Source organism: Benincasa hispida, chromosome 11, assembly GCF_027475165.1.
Source record: "Benincasa hispida cultivar pf3 chromosome 11, pf3_genome.v1.1, whole genome shotgun sequence".
NCBI classification, from domain to species: Eukaryota; Viridiplantae; Streptophyta; class Magnoliopsida; order Cucurbitales; family Cucurbitaceae; genus Benincasa; species Benincasa hispida.
The window spans coordinates 77424688-77442112 of NC_143488.1; the positions used below are offsets into that span (position 1 = coordinate 77424688).

Genomic DNA, 17425 nt, shown 5'->3' on the forward strand with positions numbered 1-17425 from the left:
ATAGTTTAAGTACAGGCCGAAAATTTTTAAAACTAACTAAAAATTTGTGCATTGTGCAAGAAGAGAACTAAATGTTCCATACTAAAACCTTAAGACAAAACTTAAACTTCAATTCAAGTTCTTTTACCCAACAATTTAAAAACAATTAAAAAAGATGAATTTGAGTTAGAGACACCCCCAACAAACTCAAAGAATATTTAAAGAAAAGGTAAGTTGAAATTAGAAAGTAGAAGGAAAAATCAAGAGACAAGGAAGAGAGATTGAAAGAGAAGTTTTTTCCACAATGATGTTTGGTTACAAAATACAACACAAACTAGAAAGAGAAAGGCTTTGGTTTGGCAAAGAAATTCAGGCCATCAGGTGACAGAGCAACACAAACCCATGATGAGTTCAAAATCTCTTTCTCAGATTTTAGCCTTTTCTTTCTCCTTCTTCCATTATTTTTGGCAGAGGCTGAGAAAAGTTGCAAGTGTGGCAATACCATACAATACCCAAGAAGAAAAAAAGGGGTAAAAAAAAGGAGGAAAGAAAAAAAAAACCCTCCTTGGCTGGCAATGGCCCATTTTCTGGTCTCTCTACTTTTTGCTGTCCCCACATCACTGCCATTTCCACCATTTCTTTCTTCTCTCACCTTTCTTTTCCCATTCAACCTTTTAACCCCATTTCACTCTCTCCCCTTTTTCTTCTCTGTTCTCTCTTTCCCTTTCTCTCTACCTCTGTGTTTGTCTTTCTGTCCCTATCTTTTGCTTTCCCTTTCTTTTTCTTACAAGAGAGACTCATAATGACGACCCCTCTTTCTTAGAACCTTAATGGAAGAGATTTAGAGGGGTTTCTGTTCTTTTTTCTTTCTGATGGAAATGGATTGCAGCACTTTGACTGAGTCTGGTGGGTCTTCAAATTCCTCACCACCAAATTCATCAGCTGAATCACTCAATGGTCTCAAATTTGGACAGAAAATTTACTTTGAAGATGTGGGTATTGGAGAACTTCCCAAATCAGGTGGGGGATCTTTCTCATCTTCAGCTATAATTGCATCAACACCAACCAAGAAACCTAGGGGAGGAGTTGTTCAGGCAGCTCAGCCCCCTAGGTGCCAGGTTGAAGGCTGTAGAGTAGATCTAAGTGATGCTAAGGCTTACTATTCCAGACACAAAGTTTGTACTATGCACTCCAAATCCCCTAAGGTCATTGTTGCTGGTCTCGAGCAAAGGTTTTGCCAACAGTGTAGCAGGTCAGCTGGTTTCTCTCACTCTTGGTTTTACAAAATCTTCTTTTTCATCTGTTCTTATTGGTGGTCTGTGATTTTTTTTGCTTATGGTTGTTGGGTATCCTTTTAGTATATGCTGGAACCATCCCTTTGGTTTTCCTGTGATCTGTTAGTTGGTGGGTTTAATTTATAAAATATTTTGTACTTCCTTTCGAGTCTTATGAGTGGTGATTAGATTTCTCTCTAGTAAATATGACTGAAGGATTCGTTTCACTGTTTTTTTTTTTTTTTGTCATTTCTATTTGTTTCTGTCCTATTTTGAGTTTCGTTTTTGCTATAAGCTTAGATTCATCTTGTTCCTTGTACCATTTTGGTCGAATCTGTAGATGCATATTAATTTGGAGCTGTAGCATGGGGTTGAATGCAGAGTGCTTTATGTGTTTATAGTTGGTTTCGTTTCTCTTCTATATTGACAAGGTTTATCTTCTTGTAATTAGAATTCTAGGGGTTTGGGTGGGGCCAACCACAATGATTTTCTTTCTTTCTTTCAAATATTTTAATTTTTTTTACAACATCCAAATTCTTGTTTTTGAACCAAGCAGACCCTACAGAAAAGGTTATGGAGCCAAATAGCATCCAAGACTAATATATCTGTTTTTGATGTCTTTAGCTATGTTCTAATGGGATATTGTCAAATCCACCTTTAGCTTGATATCAAATCTGGAGCGGGGATGCCAGTCAGTAGACTCAATACAATGGCCTACCCCTCATCATTCTGTTTATTCTTTTTTGTGCAACTGCCTGTTTTGCTTTTCCCCCTTTAACTTTTTGAAATTCTCATTATCCAGAAAACCATACATGTTTTTGTTGCAGCCTCCTTTAGGACGTTGGAAACGAATATTTTAATTTATTCTTATTGTTTTACAAACAGTTGTATGATAGGAATATTAATACAATAGAAGCAAGTGAACTTGATATTCTACTCAATCCCCTAAAGGCCAAGGAGGTTACCAAACTTCCTTCCTCTTGGTCAATATAAAAACAGAGGAAAGGAACAAATACCCTTTGGAGTTGGACTTCAGCGAGATACATCAAAGTCAAAAGGGTTTTGATAATATTCTTCTGCCGATGGCAGTGGTGTCCCTCTGGACCTCTAGTCTGTCTCTATTAAACTTCATTTGTGATAGAGACAAGGGGTCTGTTTCACGAAGAAAAACGTAGTGGATGTGGGATTTTGAATCTGATATTCCTTAGGTAAACATAATTGTTCTGAAATTATTTTCTTAAGACCGGTTGAAGGAAAAAATTATCTCTAGGGCTGTGTTGATAGGTTAGGTGTAGTAATTTGTATGATGTTTTTAAGTGATACCGATGCCTGTGGTAAAAATTGAAAAACGTTCGTTGGTGCCTGGGCACAAAGCATTGAGCCAGATAGACTTAGGGACTCATATACACATATAGTATATATGATTAAATAGTATTACTTCGTAAAAGTCTTTTGTGTTCATGGTTGTTTCCAGTTGTAAAGTTCCAAATATATTAGGTTGCTAAGAAACAGAATGATAAGAAGGAACAGGAGACAAATGCTTAGAGACGAATACCGATGTGTTAGAAAATGAAGAAGAAAAGTATTAGGGTGATGAAAAGAATTTAAGAGTTGTGAACTCATCAGTGCTTTTCTTTAAGTGCTTGGAGTTGTAGTCGTTGAAGCTTAACCTTTGTGCTCCTTTCCATGTATATTGACCTCTCCTTGAACTTGATGCTTCAAAGAATTTTCTTCCTGGGTCATTTGAGCAATAAGCCTTTCTTTCTGTTAGCTATGTTTCCCAAACTTAGACCGCACAATTAGTTTAATTCCAGTTAACTAGGTGAGATCCTCTATTGGAATCCATCTCTTTCCTAACAAATCTCTTATCAACTTCTCAATGCTTCCATAGTAAAGCTAAAAGTCCATAATGCATCTGTAGAGTCTCTTAGCTATATATTTTGGTTTAATTTTAACGAAATGAATTCCTGGTGTCAACTTTTCTATCACGTAACAAAAAACCTGGGGCAAAATCAAACTTCGAGAGTCATGCCTCACTACAGTAAACCCTCTCCCCTTTTTGTTCAAGTACCTGATTGCCTTAGTAGGCTAACTTTCTGGATTCTGGTTTTGTTGAAAACTTTCTTGATAAGTTTTCTTGGGGGGTGGGGGGGGGGGGGGAGCGATTGAACTTGTTCAATATTTCAAATTTTTTGAAGTAGTTTAAGGGCTTCATAATAACTTGTTTAGATATTGTGTTTTGGGGATCGATAATTTGATGGAAATTGGAAGAATTTAGGCATCTCATAATTTATGGAGAGAGAGAATATAACGTAATGAGCTATAAGATAAACCAAGTAATTTGAGGTATATGAACACTCCTCTCTTAATATATCACTAAGGCCTAACTCCTCATTCACTCACCAATTGCCTAAATTTCTCATTTTCTACTCTCTCTCTATATAACCCGTAGGAAATCAAGCTAAATGTAGGAAATCAATCTAATTATGCAATTGTAAATTAGAGAATTAATTTAGATTATTTCCTTTTAGCTTGTAATTTTATTTTTTCTTTATGAGTGTAGATTAGCTTAATTTCAGCACACTAATTGATAATCCTCTTGTATATATTGAGTCTTTCTCAATCACTCAAGTAAATAAGAGAAAATATTTTTTTCTATACCTAGCTTCATGGTATTAGAGCCAAGGTTCTAACCTAACCAACCGTCTTCCAAATCAATTTCGCCGTCGACCAATTTTTTCGTCAGCCCTTTGTCATTTAGATCAATCCGAAACTGGTCCGCTCGTGCTGTTCAATCCGATTCACGCTGTTTGCATCACAGATCACAATCGGACCGTTTGCATCACAGTCGTGCATCACCTATCACTGTTGCCCTTCATCCTCACCATCCCTGTTCATCCTCGCACGAAATGACCATCCCTACAAGGTTGAAGCCCACACCGTAGCAGCCTTCGCGCGACCTTCATCCTCCAGATCTGGGCCGATTCCTACGCTTCAGATCTGTACCTCAACTCCGGTGCCACCGCCGATTTTAAACTAATAAAGATTTTAAACTAATGACAAGGGAAGAACTTCAAGTTACCAGCTTCACCGAGAACAACAATACTCAAATAACATGTCACAAACTCAAAGGCCCTAATTATCTTCAATGGTCCCAATCTGTGATGATGTTTATATATGGTCGTGGACGAGAAGGCTATACCATGGGTAAGGCAACTTCACCTAAATCCGAAGATCCAATGTTTCGCATATGGAGGGCTGAAAACAATCAAGTTATGAGTTGGTTAATCAACTCCATGACTACTGAAATCAGAGAGAATTTTCTCCTATGTTCAACCGCCAAAGAAATTTGGGATGCTGCTCGATACACTTTCTCAAATCAAGAGAACACTGTTGAACTTTTCCAGATTGAGATCACTCTTCAAGATCTCAAACAAGGTGACTTATCAGTTACAACTTATTACACCACTTCATCTCGCTATTGGCAGCAATTGGATTTATTCGAAAATCATGAATGAAAATGTTCTACTGATGGTATTCTCTTTCGAAAAATTATGGGGATAAAAAGGATTTTCAAGTTCCCTATGGGTCTTAATAAATCTCTGGATGAAGCTCGTGATTGAATCCTCGGTACTAAGCCATTACCTAGTCTTTGAGAATTTTTTTCTGAAGTTCGAGAGAAGAGAGTCGAAAGCAAGTAATGATGGGCCCAACTGAGCATCCTCTTACTCCAAGTGGATCTGCTCTTATTTTCCAGCAAGATCCTAATCCACTTGCTCTTGTTGCTCGAGGTGATAGTCAACAAGGCAAAGGACGACTATGGTGCGACCATTGTCATAAATTGGGATATACCAAAGACACTTGCTGGAAATTACATGGAAAACCTACAAATTGGAATCCAAATGCCGCAAGATTAGACTGCGAAACTAGGGCCAATGCTGTTGTCTCTGAAACTTCAAACCAATAACCACTGACGAAAGATCTGTTGGACATGCTTCATCAATTGCTGAATAAAACAGATCAACCTTCAGTAAGTGGTTCTGAGACTGGGCAACTACAAGGTAATCAAAAGCCCCGTGCTCTCCATACTCAAACCCTTCCATCTGAATGGATAGTGGATTCTGGAGCATCAGATCATATGACAGGTGATGGATCTTTATTTTCATCTTTTTCTCTCCATACGGGAAAACTTTCCCTTCGAATTGCTGATGGTACACCTGCCAAAGTAACTAGGATTGGCAGTATTATTTGTACCACAATTGGAGTATGATTTGTTATATGTGAGTAAGTTGAATAAGGGCTTGAATTGTGAAACTAAATTCATTGCCAACTCTTGTATTTTTCAAGACCTGGGATCGGGGAAGATGATTGGCAATGCTGAATTATGTGCCAGATTGTATCTTCTCAAAGGAATGAGTTCCCCACCAACAACAGAATGTAGTAAACTTGCAGTTCAATCTAATAATCAGTTTGCGTATGTTTCTGAGTCTTTAAATAAAGAGAGTCTTGTTATGATGTACTATCGTTTTGGTCATCCCAACTTTGTCTACCTCAAGCATCTGTTTCCAAGTTTATTTCTCAATAAAAAAAAGTCAGTTTTTCCAATATGAAATTTGCCAACTCTCCAAACATACACGTGCTCATTTTTCACTTCATACTTACTGCTCATCTCGACCGTTCTCTCTCATCCATGGGGACATTTGGGGACCTTCAAAAGTAAAAAATATCAATGGGGCACGTCGGTTTCTTCTTTTTGTTGATGATCACACACGTTTAAGTTGGAAATTTCTCATGAAAGATAAATCTGAGACTAGCCAACTATTCACAGTCTTTCATAAAATGATTCAAACCCAGTTTCAAATCGATAACAAAGTCCTTAAAATTGACAATGCTCATGGTTTTTTCAACTCTACTCTTGGTCCCTGTCTTCAATCTCATGGTATAATTCACCAAAGTTCTTGTGTTGACACACCCCAACAAAATTGTGTTGTTGAACGCAAGAATTGCCACCTTCTTGATGTAGTTCGATCCATATTGCTCACTTCTCAAGTTCCAAAAACTTTTCGGGATGAAGCTGTCTTAACGGCTACCTATCTCATAAATTGATTGCCCTTTCGCATTCTAAAATTCGACACACCGTTACACAGTCTACTTAAACTATACCTTATCTCCCACCTCGTATCTCCTCTACCACTGAAATTTTTTGGATGCAAGATCTATAAAATGCATCTTCCTCAGGTACTCTCCAAACAAGAAAGGTTACAAATGTTATCATCCTCCAACTCACCAATTCTTTCACACCATGGATATCACATTTTTTTGCAAAATAGTCATATTTTCCCAATTCTGCGATTCAGGGGGAGCATTCTGATCTGAATCACAAAATTGGGACTGTATGCTTGACTTTCCTCTAATCTCATCTTTTGAAAATGATCACGTGCCTTCTTTTGAGTAAATTCCTTCTGAAAATGCTCACGTGCCTTCTTCTGAGCAAATTCCTATATCTACCTCTAAGCCTGAACTACAAGTATACTCACGAAGAGCAAGGGAACCTGAGAGAAATGAAGTACAATCTACATAAGTTCAGTAAAGCCAAGATCTAAATCAAAATCCTAGTGTCTCTGAAATGGTACACGAGACTTCAGAAGATGACATGGACATACCTATTGCTCTAAGAAAAAGTGTTCACTCATGTACTCAACATTCTATACAGTACCACTTATCTTATACTAATTTGTCACTACTTTTTAGAGCATGTGTGACGTCACTAGATCAGGTACAAATTCTAAAAACTATACAAGAAGCATTACAGAAACCTGAATGGAAAACAACTACTCTAGAGGAATTGCAAGCCCTTGAGGAAAATGAAACATGGGTTCTTACAGATTTGCCCCTAGGTAAACGCACAGTTGGATGTAAATGGATTTTTTCAACCAAACATAAACCGGATGGCAATATAAGGAGATTCAAAGCTCGCCTTGTGGCCAAAGGATTCACCCAAGCTTATGGGATTGACTATCAGGAAACCTTTGCTCCAGTCACCAAGTTAAATACCATCCGGGTACTTCTTTCTATTGCTGCTAATTGAGATTGGCTATTATTTCAACTTGATGTAAAGAATGCATTTTTAAATGGTGATCTAGTAGAGAAAGTGTACATGAATATACCCCCGAGATTTGAGGACAAATATACTAGAGCAAAAGTATGTAAACTCAAGAAGTCTCTTTATGGATTGAAACAGTCACCTCGAGCTTGGTTTGAAAAGTTTACCACTGTGTTAAACAAGATAGCTATACTCGGTGTCAATCTGATCATACTCTATTCATCAAACATTTCTCCCCAAGTAAGATCACCATATTAATAGTATATGTTGATGATATAATTCTTTCAGGAAATGTTTCTAATGAGATAACTCGATTGAAGCAACTCCTGTCAAAGATATTTGAGATCAAAGACTTAAGATATTTAAGGTACTTTCTAGGGATGGAGGTAGTAAGATCAAGCGAAGGAATTTCTGTCACTCAACGAAAATACACTTTAGACCTTTTAAAAGAGACTGGAATGAGTGGTTGCAAACCAACTGATACACCTATGGATGTAAATTCAAAACTTGGAGTTAATCCCGAAGATGAATTAGTTGATAGCGATAGGTATCAACGACTGGTGGGAAAATTGATATACTTGACTTACATCTGACCAGATATTAGCTTTGCAGTTAGCGTGGTAAGTCAATTTCTAAACAAACCTTCTAAGAAACATATAGAAATTGTGTATAGAATATTGAAATATCTCAAATGCGATCCTGGAAAAGGCCTTACGTTCAGAAAAACCATGACTAGATCACTAGAAATTTACACTGATGTAGATTGGATTGGATCCCCTATTGATCGTAAGTCAATGTCGAGATATTGCTCCTACGTATGGGGAAACTTAGTAACCTGGCGCAACAAGAAACAACAAGTTGTGGCTCGAGTAGTGCTGAAGCTAAATTTCGATCATTAGCATATGAAATTTGTGAAGTAATTTGGCTAAAATGCCTTCTCACTGAACTTCGAATTCAGACTGAAGGTACTATAGAAGTACTGTGCGATAATCAATCTGCCATAGCCATTGCAAAAACTCCAATACATCATGATAGAATGAAGCATGTCGAGATAGATCGTCACTTTATCAATGAAAAGATTGAGACAAATACTATCAACTTGAGATATGTGTCGTCCCAACAAGTCGCCGACGTATTAACTAAGGCTTTGCATCGAACAAACCTTGGTGGACTAATTTCCAAGCTTGGAATGACTTGCATATACCATTCAGCTTGAGGGGGAGTGTAGTCAAGCTAATTATACAACTGTAAATTAGAGAATTAATTTAGATTATTTCCTTATATCTTATAATTTTATTTTTTCCTTATAAGTATAGATTAGCTTAATGCACACTAATTGATAATCCTCTTGTATATATTGAATCTTTCTCAATCACTCAAGTAAATAAGAGAAAATATCTTTTTCTATACCTAGCTTTATAACCAAACCCCAAAACAACATTCCTTAGTACCAATATACCCTTATAATATCCCTAATTTTCTTTTAATTGCATCCTTATGAAAAATCCTATTAGGACTCTCAGATTTTACAAAGTTGGTGACAGATGAAATGTAACACCCCTGGCCCAGGATTTAGATCATGATTTGGAATTTGGATTCGGCATGTGATAGCCCTGATATCCCCTTGCATCCCTTCTGTTCTAACAACATCATCCTTGCTTATCTTGAATTGCTTCTAAGAGTGAAGATTACCCCCACAGATCAACATGGGTCATTTCAATATACTTTGTCCTCACTCACTTGCTTCCTATGATTGAGCCACTGAAAAGAAAGGTGCTTCTTGTTGTTATGGGTGGTAACTTTCAATTCTTTCAAATCTTTCTTAGTCATACTTTCATATCCCCAGGATCCCTTTTCTTCAAATGTGATCCCAACTCTAGCGTTACATGACAAAAAAATGGCTAGCTTCATACTTGAACCTTGGACCACTAGTGACTAGTAATTGAGCCCCTCCAAACCACCGAGGCTACTAACCTATTTGGCTGGTTCTTGACATTCTTGAATCATACTTAGTCCTGTCAAATCACCAATCAATCCAAAATTGTAAGTCGATGAGTTTTGATAAATTTGATTACATCAATACTTCGACACTTCTCTCACTTGTGGGCTTGAAAATATATAGGATGCCCAACATGTAGAAATCAATGTTAGATCACCAATTAACCCGAAAACTTGAGCTAATGAGTTATGGTAAATTTAATTATATCAATAATTCAACAAGACCATCTCTTTCTTTCCAGACCCTAGTTTAAGGATAAAGGTAAGATTTTATGGGCTAATGGTATTAGAGCTTCTTTCCGAGTAGTTTGATTCGAAAGAAATTGGAGGTTATTCAAAGGGATGGATGACCCATGAATTGGGTTGGGTATAGTTTATTCTTTATTACCTCTTTTTGGACTTCTAATCGTTGACACTTTTTTAATTCGATCACACTCTGGCGTAGGCTTTGTACCTTTCTTCGTTTTATGCAATCTTATTTCTTATTAAAGAAGAAAAAACACTTATATTCAAATAAGATCCATCACAATGAAATGTAATCCTTTTTTAAAAAAAATTATTATTATTATAGAAAGCACGATATTTCAATTAATCAATGAAATATACAAAAGAAAGGGGACGTAAAAGCAGCCCCACATTTAAGAGAGGTTAAAAGAAAGACCTCCAATTAGTCAAAGTATCTGCGATAAGTAATTACAAGAGGATTTACTAAGCCAACGCTGTAACAAAAAGAACACTGTCCATAAAAGATAATTTCTTTCTATCCTAGTACACCACAGAAAAGAATGAAGCTAAGCCAAAGAACTCCAGCCTTTTATTTGAACGAATGATTGAGGATGTATTTAGACAAATCATTGAGGAGAGAGAAGAGGTTAGCTACAATGAGATCAAAAGCACAAGACCAACCTTGTATTTAAATGGACTATCAGAAGCACAAGATTAAGGCCCTATATTTTTGTTTTCATATGCTAATAATGTACGAATAATGCTAGATTACAAGGAGTATTCAGTACTATTAAGGGATCAATTGGCACAACTAATTGGAGCATTCTTCCTTAATAATGAGAACCAAATGGAGTAATAAAAGATCTATCTTTAGAAGTGGACAAGTGACTTTGGTAGGATGAGATCTTGGATCTTTACGTCATTTGGAGGAGCTTTTTGGAATCTGTTGTGGCTCAGGGTTTGGCATTCCTCCCCTCTTTGAATTCACTTTTTCAATGAAAATAGTTTCTTACTGAAAGAAGTGATGTAGGATGAGTAGTTGTTCATCCACCAGATTTTGGTTTCTGACTCGTTATAAATGAAGGATATGGTTGTACAAGCAATAAAACAGATCTTGTTCAAGTAAGGACGTGAAATACGTGAGTAGTGGTAGATGGAAGAAGGAAGCGATACAATATAACTATATATGGGAGAGGAGAGGATGTGAGTCTACCAAATAAGCTCAAGAAATACCAGATCACTCAATCATTTTAATCTCAATATTGAATCAAATTGATGAAGCAAAGCCACAATTATAGTTAAAGAGTTCCAATACATAAATAAAAATTATGAAATTCAAAGCTTGGGTGAATTCAACCTGACTACAGTGTGCGGTTTCTTTTTCTTGTGGGGTTAGAGGGTTATCCGAAGAACTGGTGAACCACAAAAGCCAGCTTTTGGTAGCTATTTTCTTATTTATTTATTTTTTAACATTTTTATTCCATATTTTTTAAATATGTATCAAGAACAGCTCCTTGGAGGCTAATCACCTAATGGTCTGGATAATTTTTCTCTATGGTCTTTATTATCTTTATCAAAATTTCCCCTCGTCTCTGATATTACTTAGAATCTGAAATTTTAGTATATCTGATGTGTTATGTTTTTCTTCTCAAGTAATTTACCGAAACTGATTGCTGACTTGGTTTTTGCTAGATTTCATCAGCTTCCTGAATTTGATCAAGGAAAACGTAGTTGTCGCAGACGTCTGGCTGGTCATAACGAGCGACGTAGAAAGCCTCCACCTGGGTCACTATTATCCACTCGTTATGGCCGCTTCTCTTCATCTATCTTTGGTTAGACATTGCCATCACCATCCTTTCAGCTTCACCTACCAAATTTTTTTATTAACTCAAGCTTTGTGCACAGACTAACCATTTGTTTGCTGCTTGTAATGATAGAAAACAACAATCGAGTTGGAAGCTTTCTAATGGATTTCAGTGCATATCCAAAGCTAACAGGAAAAGATGTATGGTCATCGGGTACGAAAACATCTGAACGGGTACCTGGAAATCAAAGCATGACTTCCATGGGGAAATACATCCCACATCCCTGGCAGAGCAACTCTCAGAACAATCCATCTGAACTTCTCCTGCCAGTTTCTGCAGGTGGAACCAGTTGTTCTGGTCCTGGGAATCCTTCTGGAGAATGCATCAATGGAGTTACTGACTCATCCTGTGCTCTCTCTCTTCTGTCAAACCAAACATGGGGCTCCAGAAACCGAACAACGGCTGTCGAGGTAAATGCCTTGTTGAATGCTGAAGGTGCACTTGTGGCTCAAACAACAGCTCATGGTGCTGCCAATCATTTTCCGACCATGTCGTGGGGTTTCAAGGGGAATGAAGCTCCTGCTAGTAGCTCCCTGGACCTGACATCTGATCTGGGTCTCAATCAAATTTCACAGACTCTCACCGGTTCTTTCTCTGGTGATGTCCAGTTTCCTCATCAAGGTAGGAGGCCATACATGGAACTCGGGCATTCAGGTGCTTTCGACTCGACCCAGCATCTACATTGGTCACTTTGAAGTGTTGTACCTCTTAAGTCCCCAATGAACTCACTCCTCTTTTAGGCTTTGAATAATTGGCTCGATACGTTGAAGTCGAAGTCATTGTCTATGGCATTTCCATCTTGTTGGGTTTAACAAATCTGTCTATTTATGTGTTAAGACATACATCAGCAAGGCTTGAAACCTTTACTTTACCGTTGAATGTTTATTCTGGAACTGCTGGAGCTATTTTGTTTAGTCTCTATTTATCAACTGCTAGCTGCTAGCTACAAAAAGACCATTTTAGTTCTGTCCATGTTAATCCCTTTTTAAGATACTTTCATTGTCTTTTAATGTGCATGCTAGTTTAGTTTAGTTTCCTTTTTATAAGTGTAGGGCTCTTCTCTACTTGCAACATGTAGAGCTGACACATTGAATATGCCTCAAAATGTACTATGGAGTAAGACTAGTTATCAATCATGTCTATTTTTGGTTGTAATGCTAATTAAGCTTTTGTTTGTCTTTCATGTTTAAGTCTACAAAAAATATTCTGAAATACTTTTCAATTATTTCCAAAACATCTTCCCAACTTGATAGATTAGTTGTGCTACTGGTGTCTCAAGTTTGAGTTGCTTGGACTTATTCAAGGGTGAGAGCAAATGCCACATAATCATTTTGCGAGCTTTTATGAAGTATATGATTGCAATTTACAAACCAATTGGTTAAAATATATCTTCTAATTGACAAGTCGAACATTTGGAAATAGTACATCTTTGTATCTGCTTATTGTCCTCGTTAAAAACACAATACAAACTAACTTAAAAAAAGATAAAATTGGTACAAAATTTCCATATCATTCTTCTTAAAACAAACTCAAGTAGTACAATGCATAAAGCATCACATTTCTATGATAAAGGCAGGGAGGATTGTTAAATTCAAAATATGGCAAGAAGATTAACAAGCCACTAAATTTAAATAAATGAAGATGTTCTCTGGAAGAGTATTCAACATATACGTCACAGCATTTTAACCGTCAAATTTGTGCAAGCCGCTGCCAGGTAGGAATTCAACATTACCGTTCAAATTCTCTCGTATTTTGCACTCAAAAGGACACAGTATGAGGGATCTTGGCCCAAGTATGATTGTATAAAGCCGACTCGCTGTTGTGAACTCCTACTTCTATGCCTCAATCTGAACAAACTTGTTCTATATCTGGTTGTCCATTGACAAGGATAAATCATTCCAAAAGTGAACAATTGCTATTCCGATTTCTGAACAGCATCTTCAGATTGGATTTCTTTCTGAGAGACTATATCGTTTGTGTTGAGAACATTGACAAAAAAGGCATACTAAAGCACATGACGCAACCCTAGATATGAAAGGGAGACTCGTTCAACAACAGAGGACCTTAGGAAATTTTGCGCTGTGTCCTTTATTTTATGGTGGTTCTTCCATTGGACCGACTTCCAAAAAATCCATCTCCGGCAAAGCGTATGGAGCAAAAGGAAGTTAGTTCAGTGATCATCTTCACTTATTCCAGGGCAGTTAGATAGGAGGGAATCCACTGAGTCGTACTGGCATCAGCAGCCGAATGATATTAGGGTAAGTAAAGTGCCTCAAACTTGAACAATTCTCTTTAAAGATTGGTGTAATACACTCACCTGGTATCCGCAGAAAAGGCAATATCGATGTTCTTCTCTCAATTTCATCAAAATATTCTCCAAATCCTGCATCCATCACAAAACTATTTTATTCCAATTCCCAAGCAAACTCATTCGAGTAAAATAGTGCGAGAATAATGTGTAACGGCCTAACAGGCAGGCCATTAGGTCTAGAAAAAGAGCCTCATCATAAAAGATATTGAATACACATAAATGATAAAACTTAAAGGGGTGTCGCCAACTACATAAATCGGTGTTAAATAACTCAACTCCACTGAATTCGATAGTGTTCACGATTGAAGTTTACACACTTATCGAGAAACTCCATCTTCACAACTCTACACCCTAAACATAGACTTCCTAACTCCAACATATGAACTCCAAGCTTCATAACCCAATTTGACACCCCAAACACCCCCTTAAAGTTTTATGGTATCATGCTTATTTAAACAACATGTCATTTGTTATATAGGTTGTATATTTTGAGTTCTAAAGTTACTAAGGTGTAGAAGTGGAAAACATGTGAAGGTCAAGGAACCCGTGTTAGGGGAAATAAGTAACGTGTGTGGGCCTCTTTGGTATTAGGCTATTTAGATGGCCAAGTCTGTGGAGGGCTGTTTAGCAAATTAGTTGTGAGAGGACGGTTCTTTTTTTTTGGGCAATTACTTGGTCATTCATTCTATGTGGAGAAGAGTGGTGGGAGGCTCTCAAGTCTCCCAGCCGTAAAAATTGTTACAAATCATCAGATAACTATTTGATTTTTGAAAATTGTGGCTATTTTTTTACAACTATTTACCATTGTTTTCATCCTTTCGAACTATATATTTTTATTATTAACCAAATTCCGAAAATAAAACCAAGTTTTTAACAACTTGTTTTCTCAGTTTTCAAAATTTGACTTTGTTTATGAAAATAGTCCCAAAATGTAGATAACAAAACAAATAAGGTGGAAGTAGTGTTTATAACTTATAAGTTAAATTTTCAAAAATAAAAAATAAAAAATTAAATGCCAAAAACCAAATAGTTATCAAATGGGACCTAAATAAGATTGGTTCATTCCTACTAAGATTTTCATCCTATAGAAATAATTTTTCTTGCTTGATGTTTCTTTATGAGCATCCACCACGGACGGTCTAGAAATAAGATCCAAGAAATGAAAATCACGAAAGGCATTCAATTGATTGGAGCATTTGGCAATGAAGTACCCTGTAAACCTATTTAAAAAAATATACCATGGTTTGATAGGCCTGCCTTCCCCAAGACACTGCAGCTTAATTCATGCTAAATGTGCAACTCTCCACAGGCTACTAAATTTGTCTTCTCGTACTTTAGATAGGGTAATATTTTTTAGAGTTTACAGGATATGAGGGAATACAATGACATCCAAAAACAAGCCAACAAAAAAGAAGCCCCATTAAAGAAAGGGACTCCAACCAAGAACAATAAGACCTAACAAGACCTAACGTATACTTACAGAAGAATTTTGCCACCAAGGCCTAGAGAGAAACATAGAGCTTGACAGAGAGACCAAACATCCCTCTCTATACCTCATATCAATGTCAAACTATGCAAGCCAACGGTCCATTATAGGGTAATATGATGTTAACTAACTCTAGCTTCAGAATGCTAATCAATTTCAAACTATGAAAGATCAATTATCCTCACTTTTAGGCCTACAAATATCATAGAAAATAGAGAAGCTTTATTTGAAACTACAGGTGGGTGGAGAATGGTAAAATTTGCCGAATAGAACTGTACCTCTTCTGTTATAATCTCTTCCTCTTCTTCTTCTTGTTCTCCTTCCTCCTCATTGTCCTTCTCTGGCTCCACAACTTCCTTATTCTCCAACTGATCAAGTGCTGCCTTCGCCCTGTTGTAATTGATCACAATTCTTCGACTTCGCCATTGCAACTTCTGTCGAGACCCAAATTCCTCCATCAAGGCCTCCTGATGGCTCCTCTTTTTCTCAGCTCTAATCTCTTCTTGCTTCACCTTCTCCTTAATCGGATCTTGCCTGCCAATTCCAGCTCGTGACCGTCGAATCTCAAGCCCCACAGGCTCTGCCAGTCCGGATCCCTCCTTGCCTAAAGCTGCGCCAGGAGTGTACCCCATTTGCTTCAACAATTTAAATCCAATGTTCGATTGTGGAATCGGAGCCTCTATTCTGGCCAATGTCTGTTCATCCTCTTCGAGTTGCTTCCGTTCTCTATCCCATTTGCGCTGTTCTTGCCAATTGAAGGTTTTGAGCTTCTTATTCGATGATTGAACAGCAGGGGTTTTAGTAGCAGGAACCTGTAATCAAGTTTCCCTTTAAGCCCTAGGAAAAATTAAAATAAATAGAGTATCTAACCCTAGAATTTAGATTAAATGAGGCAGAAATCCGTTCGACAACTCAATAATTAGCAGAAGAACTAAGCAAAGCCATCGATGGTTACCTTTTTGGACATGGATTTCGAAGAGCTCGTATCTTCTGGAGGAAGCAACTTAGAGAGATCGCCCATGTAGTCTTCTTCTTCATCATCAGGTTCATTGGTTTGCCTGAAAGTTGATTCCGCCATAGCTTGGGAGTTTTGGAAGCTCGGACACATACGCTGCAACAATTTTCGGCTTCCCTAAATTGAGGCCAATATGCACAAGGCGCTGTGCCGCTGTCTACCCTCCAGGCGAGATTCCTTTTAATTAAATCTTTCAAATTAACAATTTAGTCCTCAACGTTGGTTTCTAAAAATTTTAAAAATTTTGTCTTTAATTTTAATTTCGTGACAGTAATAATTTAATTTTTATAATTTTAAATTTGTAACAATTTTAATTTTCATGGTACAAATTAGTGTAAATATTTAATAAATTTTCTTACCTAAATAAATCGATAAGCTAATTGATATGGGATGTTCATGGATTGGGTTAGGTTGAAAGACCCGACTCAATTGTTTGGATTGCCCAAATAATCTTTATTAAAAAATAAACCCAATCCAACCTAAATATTTTATGGTTAATCGGGTCATTTATTTAAAATTTTGTTATAAAAAGAAGCAAAACATAAATATGTAAAAATCTAATTTAATTATTTTCATATATTAAATTAAGATTAACTACTCAACTCCAATTTATATAGGGCAAGTTTTCTTTCTAAAATGCAAATAAACTATTTTTAAGAGTTGTTGAAAAATAAATTATTAAAAAAAATATTGAAATTAAATAAAATTAAAATCAATATATGTATAAATAATTATGTTATAAGTAACAAAAAATATATTTTAAAATTAATAATAAACTCAGGTTGGTTCGAGTTATATTAGATAAACCCATGAACCAATCTAATCCATAAAATTTTCATTTATTTGAACCAACCCAATCCAAATGAGTTGATAACCCAACCTAAATCACATGGGTTGGGTTGGTCGGTTTTTTCAGGTCATCGGGTTTTTTGAACACCCCTACTCAATATTCTTATTAAATACAAAATCTACATCATAAAATAATAAAAATTGACATCAATTTTTTATGAATTCTTTTTACATTAAGGATTAAATTGTTACAAATTTGAATTTTTTTATGAATTCTTTTTACATTAAAGATTAAATTGTTACAAATTTGAAAGTAGAAAAACTAAACTATTAATATTAAATTCAGAGACTAAGTTGTTACAGATTGAAAGTACATAAAC

At 36.5% G+C, this 17425-nt stretch overlaps 2 protein-coding genes across 2 annotated transcripts; one reads left to right on the forward strand and one right to left on the reverse strand.

Moving 5' to 3' along the window:
* Positions 1 to 587: 587 nt before the first annotated feature.
* Positions 588 to 12414, forward strand: LOC120091592 (squamosa promoter-binding-like protein 17). Its single transcript, XM_039049690.2, has 3 exons — positions 588 to 1231; positions 11272 to 11411; positions 11517 to 12414. The coding sequence occupies exons 1-3, from the start codon at positions 852 to 854 to the stop codon at positions 12137 to 12139; spliced, it is 1143 nt and encodes a 380-aa protein (XP_038905618.1). The 5' UTR covers positions 588 to 851; the 3' UTR covers positions 12140 to 12414.
* A 520-nt stretch (positions 12415 to 12934) lies between these two features.
* Positions 12935 to 16456, reverse strand: LOC120089735 (D111/G-patch domain-containing protein). Its single transcript, XM_039047109.2, has 4 exons — positions 16197 to 16456; positions 15520 to 16053; positions 13762 to 13827; positions 12935 to 13674 (listed from the first exon to the last, which is right to left on the reverse strand). Exons 1-4 carry the CDS (start codon positions 16347 to 16349, stop codon positions 13615 to 13617), a joined length of 813 nt encoding a protein of 270 aa, XP_038903037.1. The 5' UTR covers positions 16350 to 16456; the 3' UTR covers positions 12935 to 13614.
* Positions 16457 to 17425: the final 969 nt, after the last annotated feature.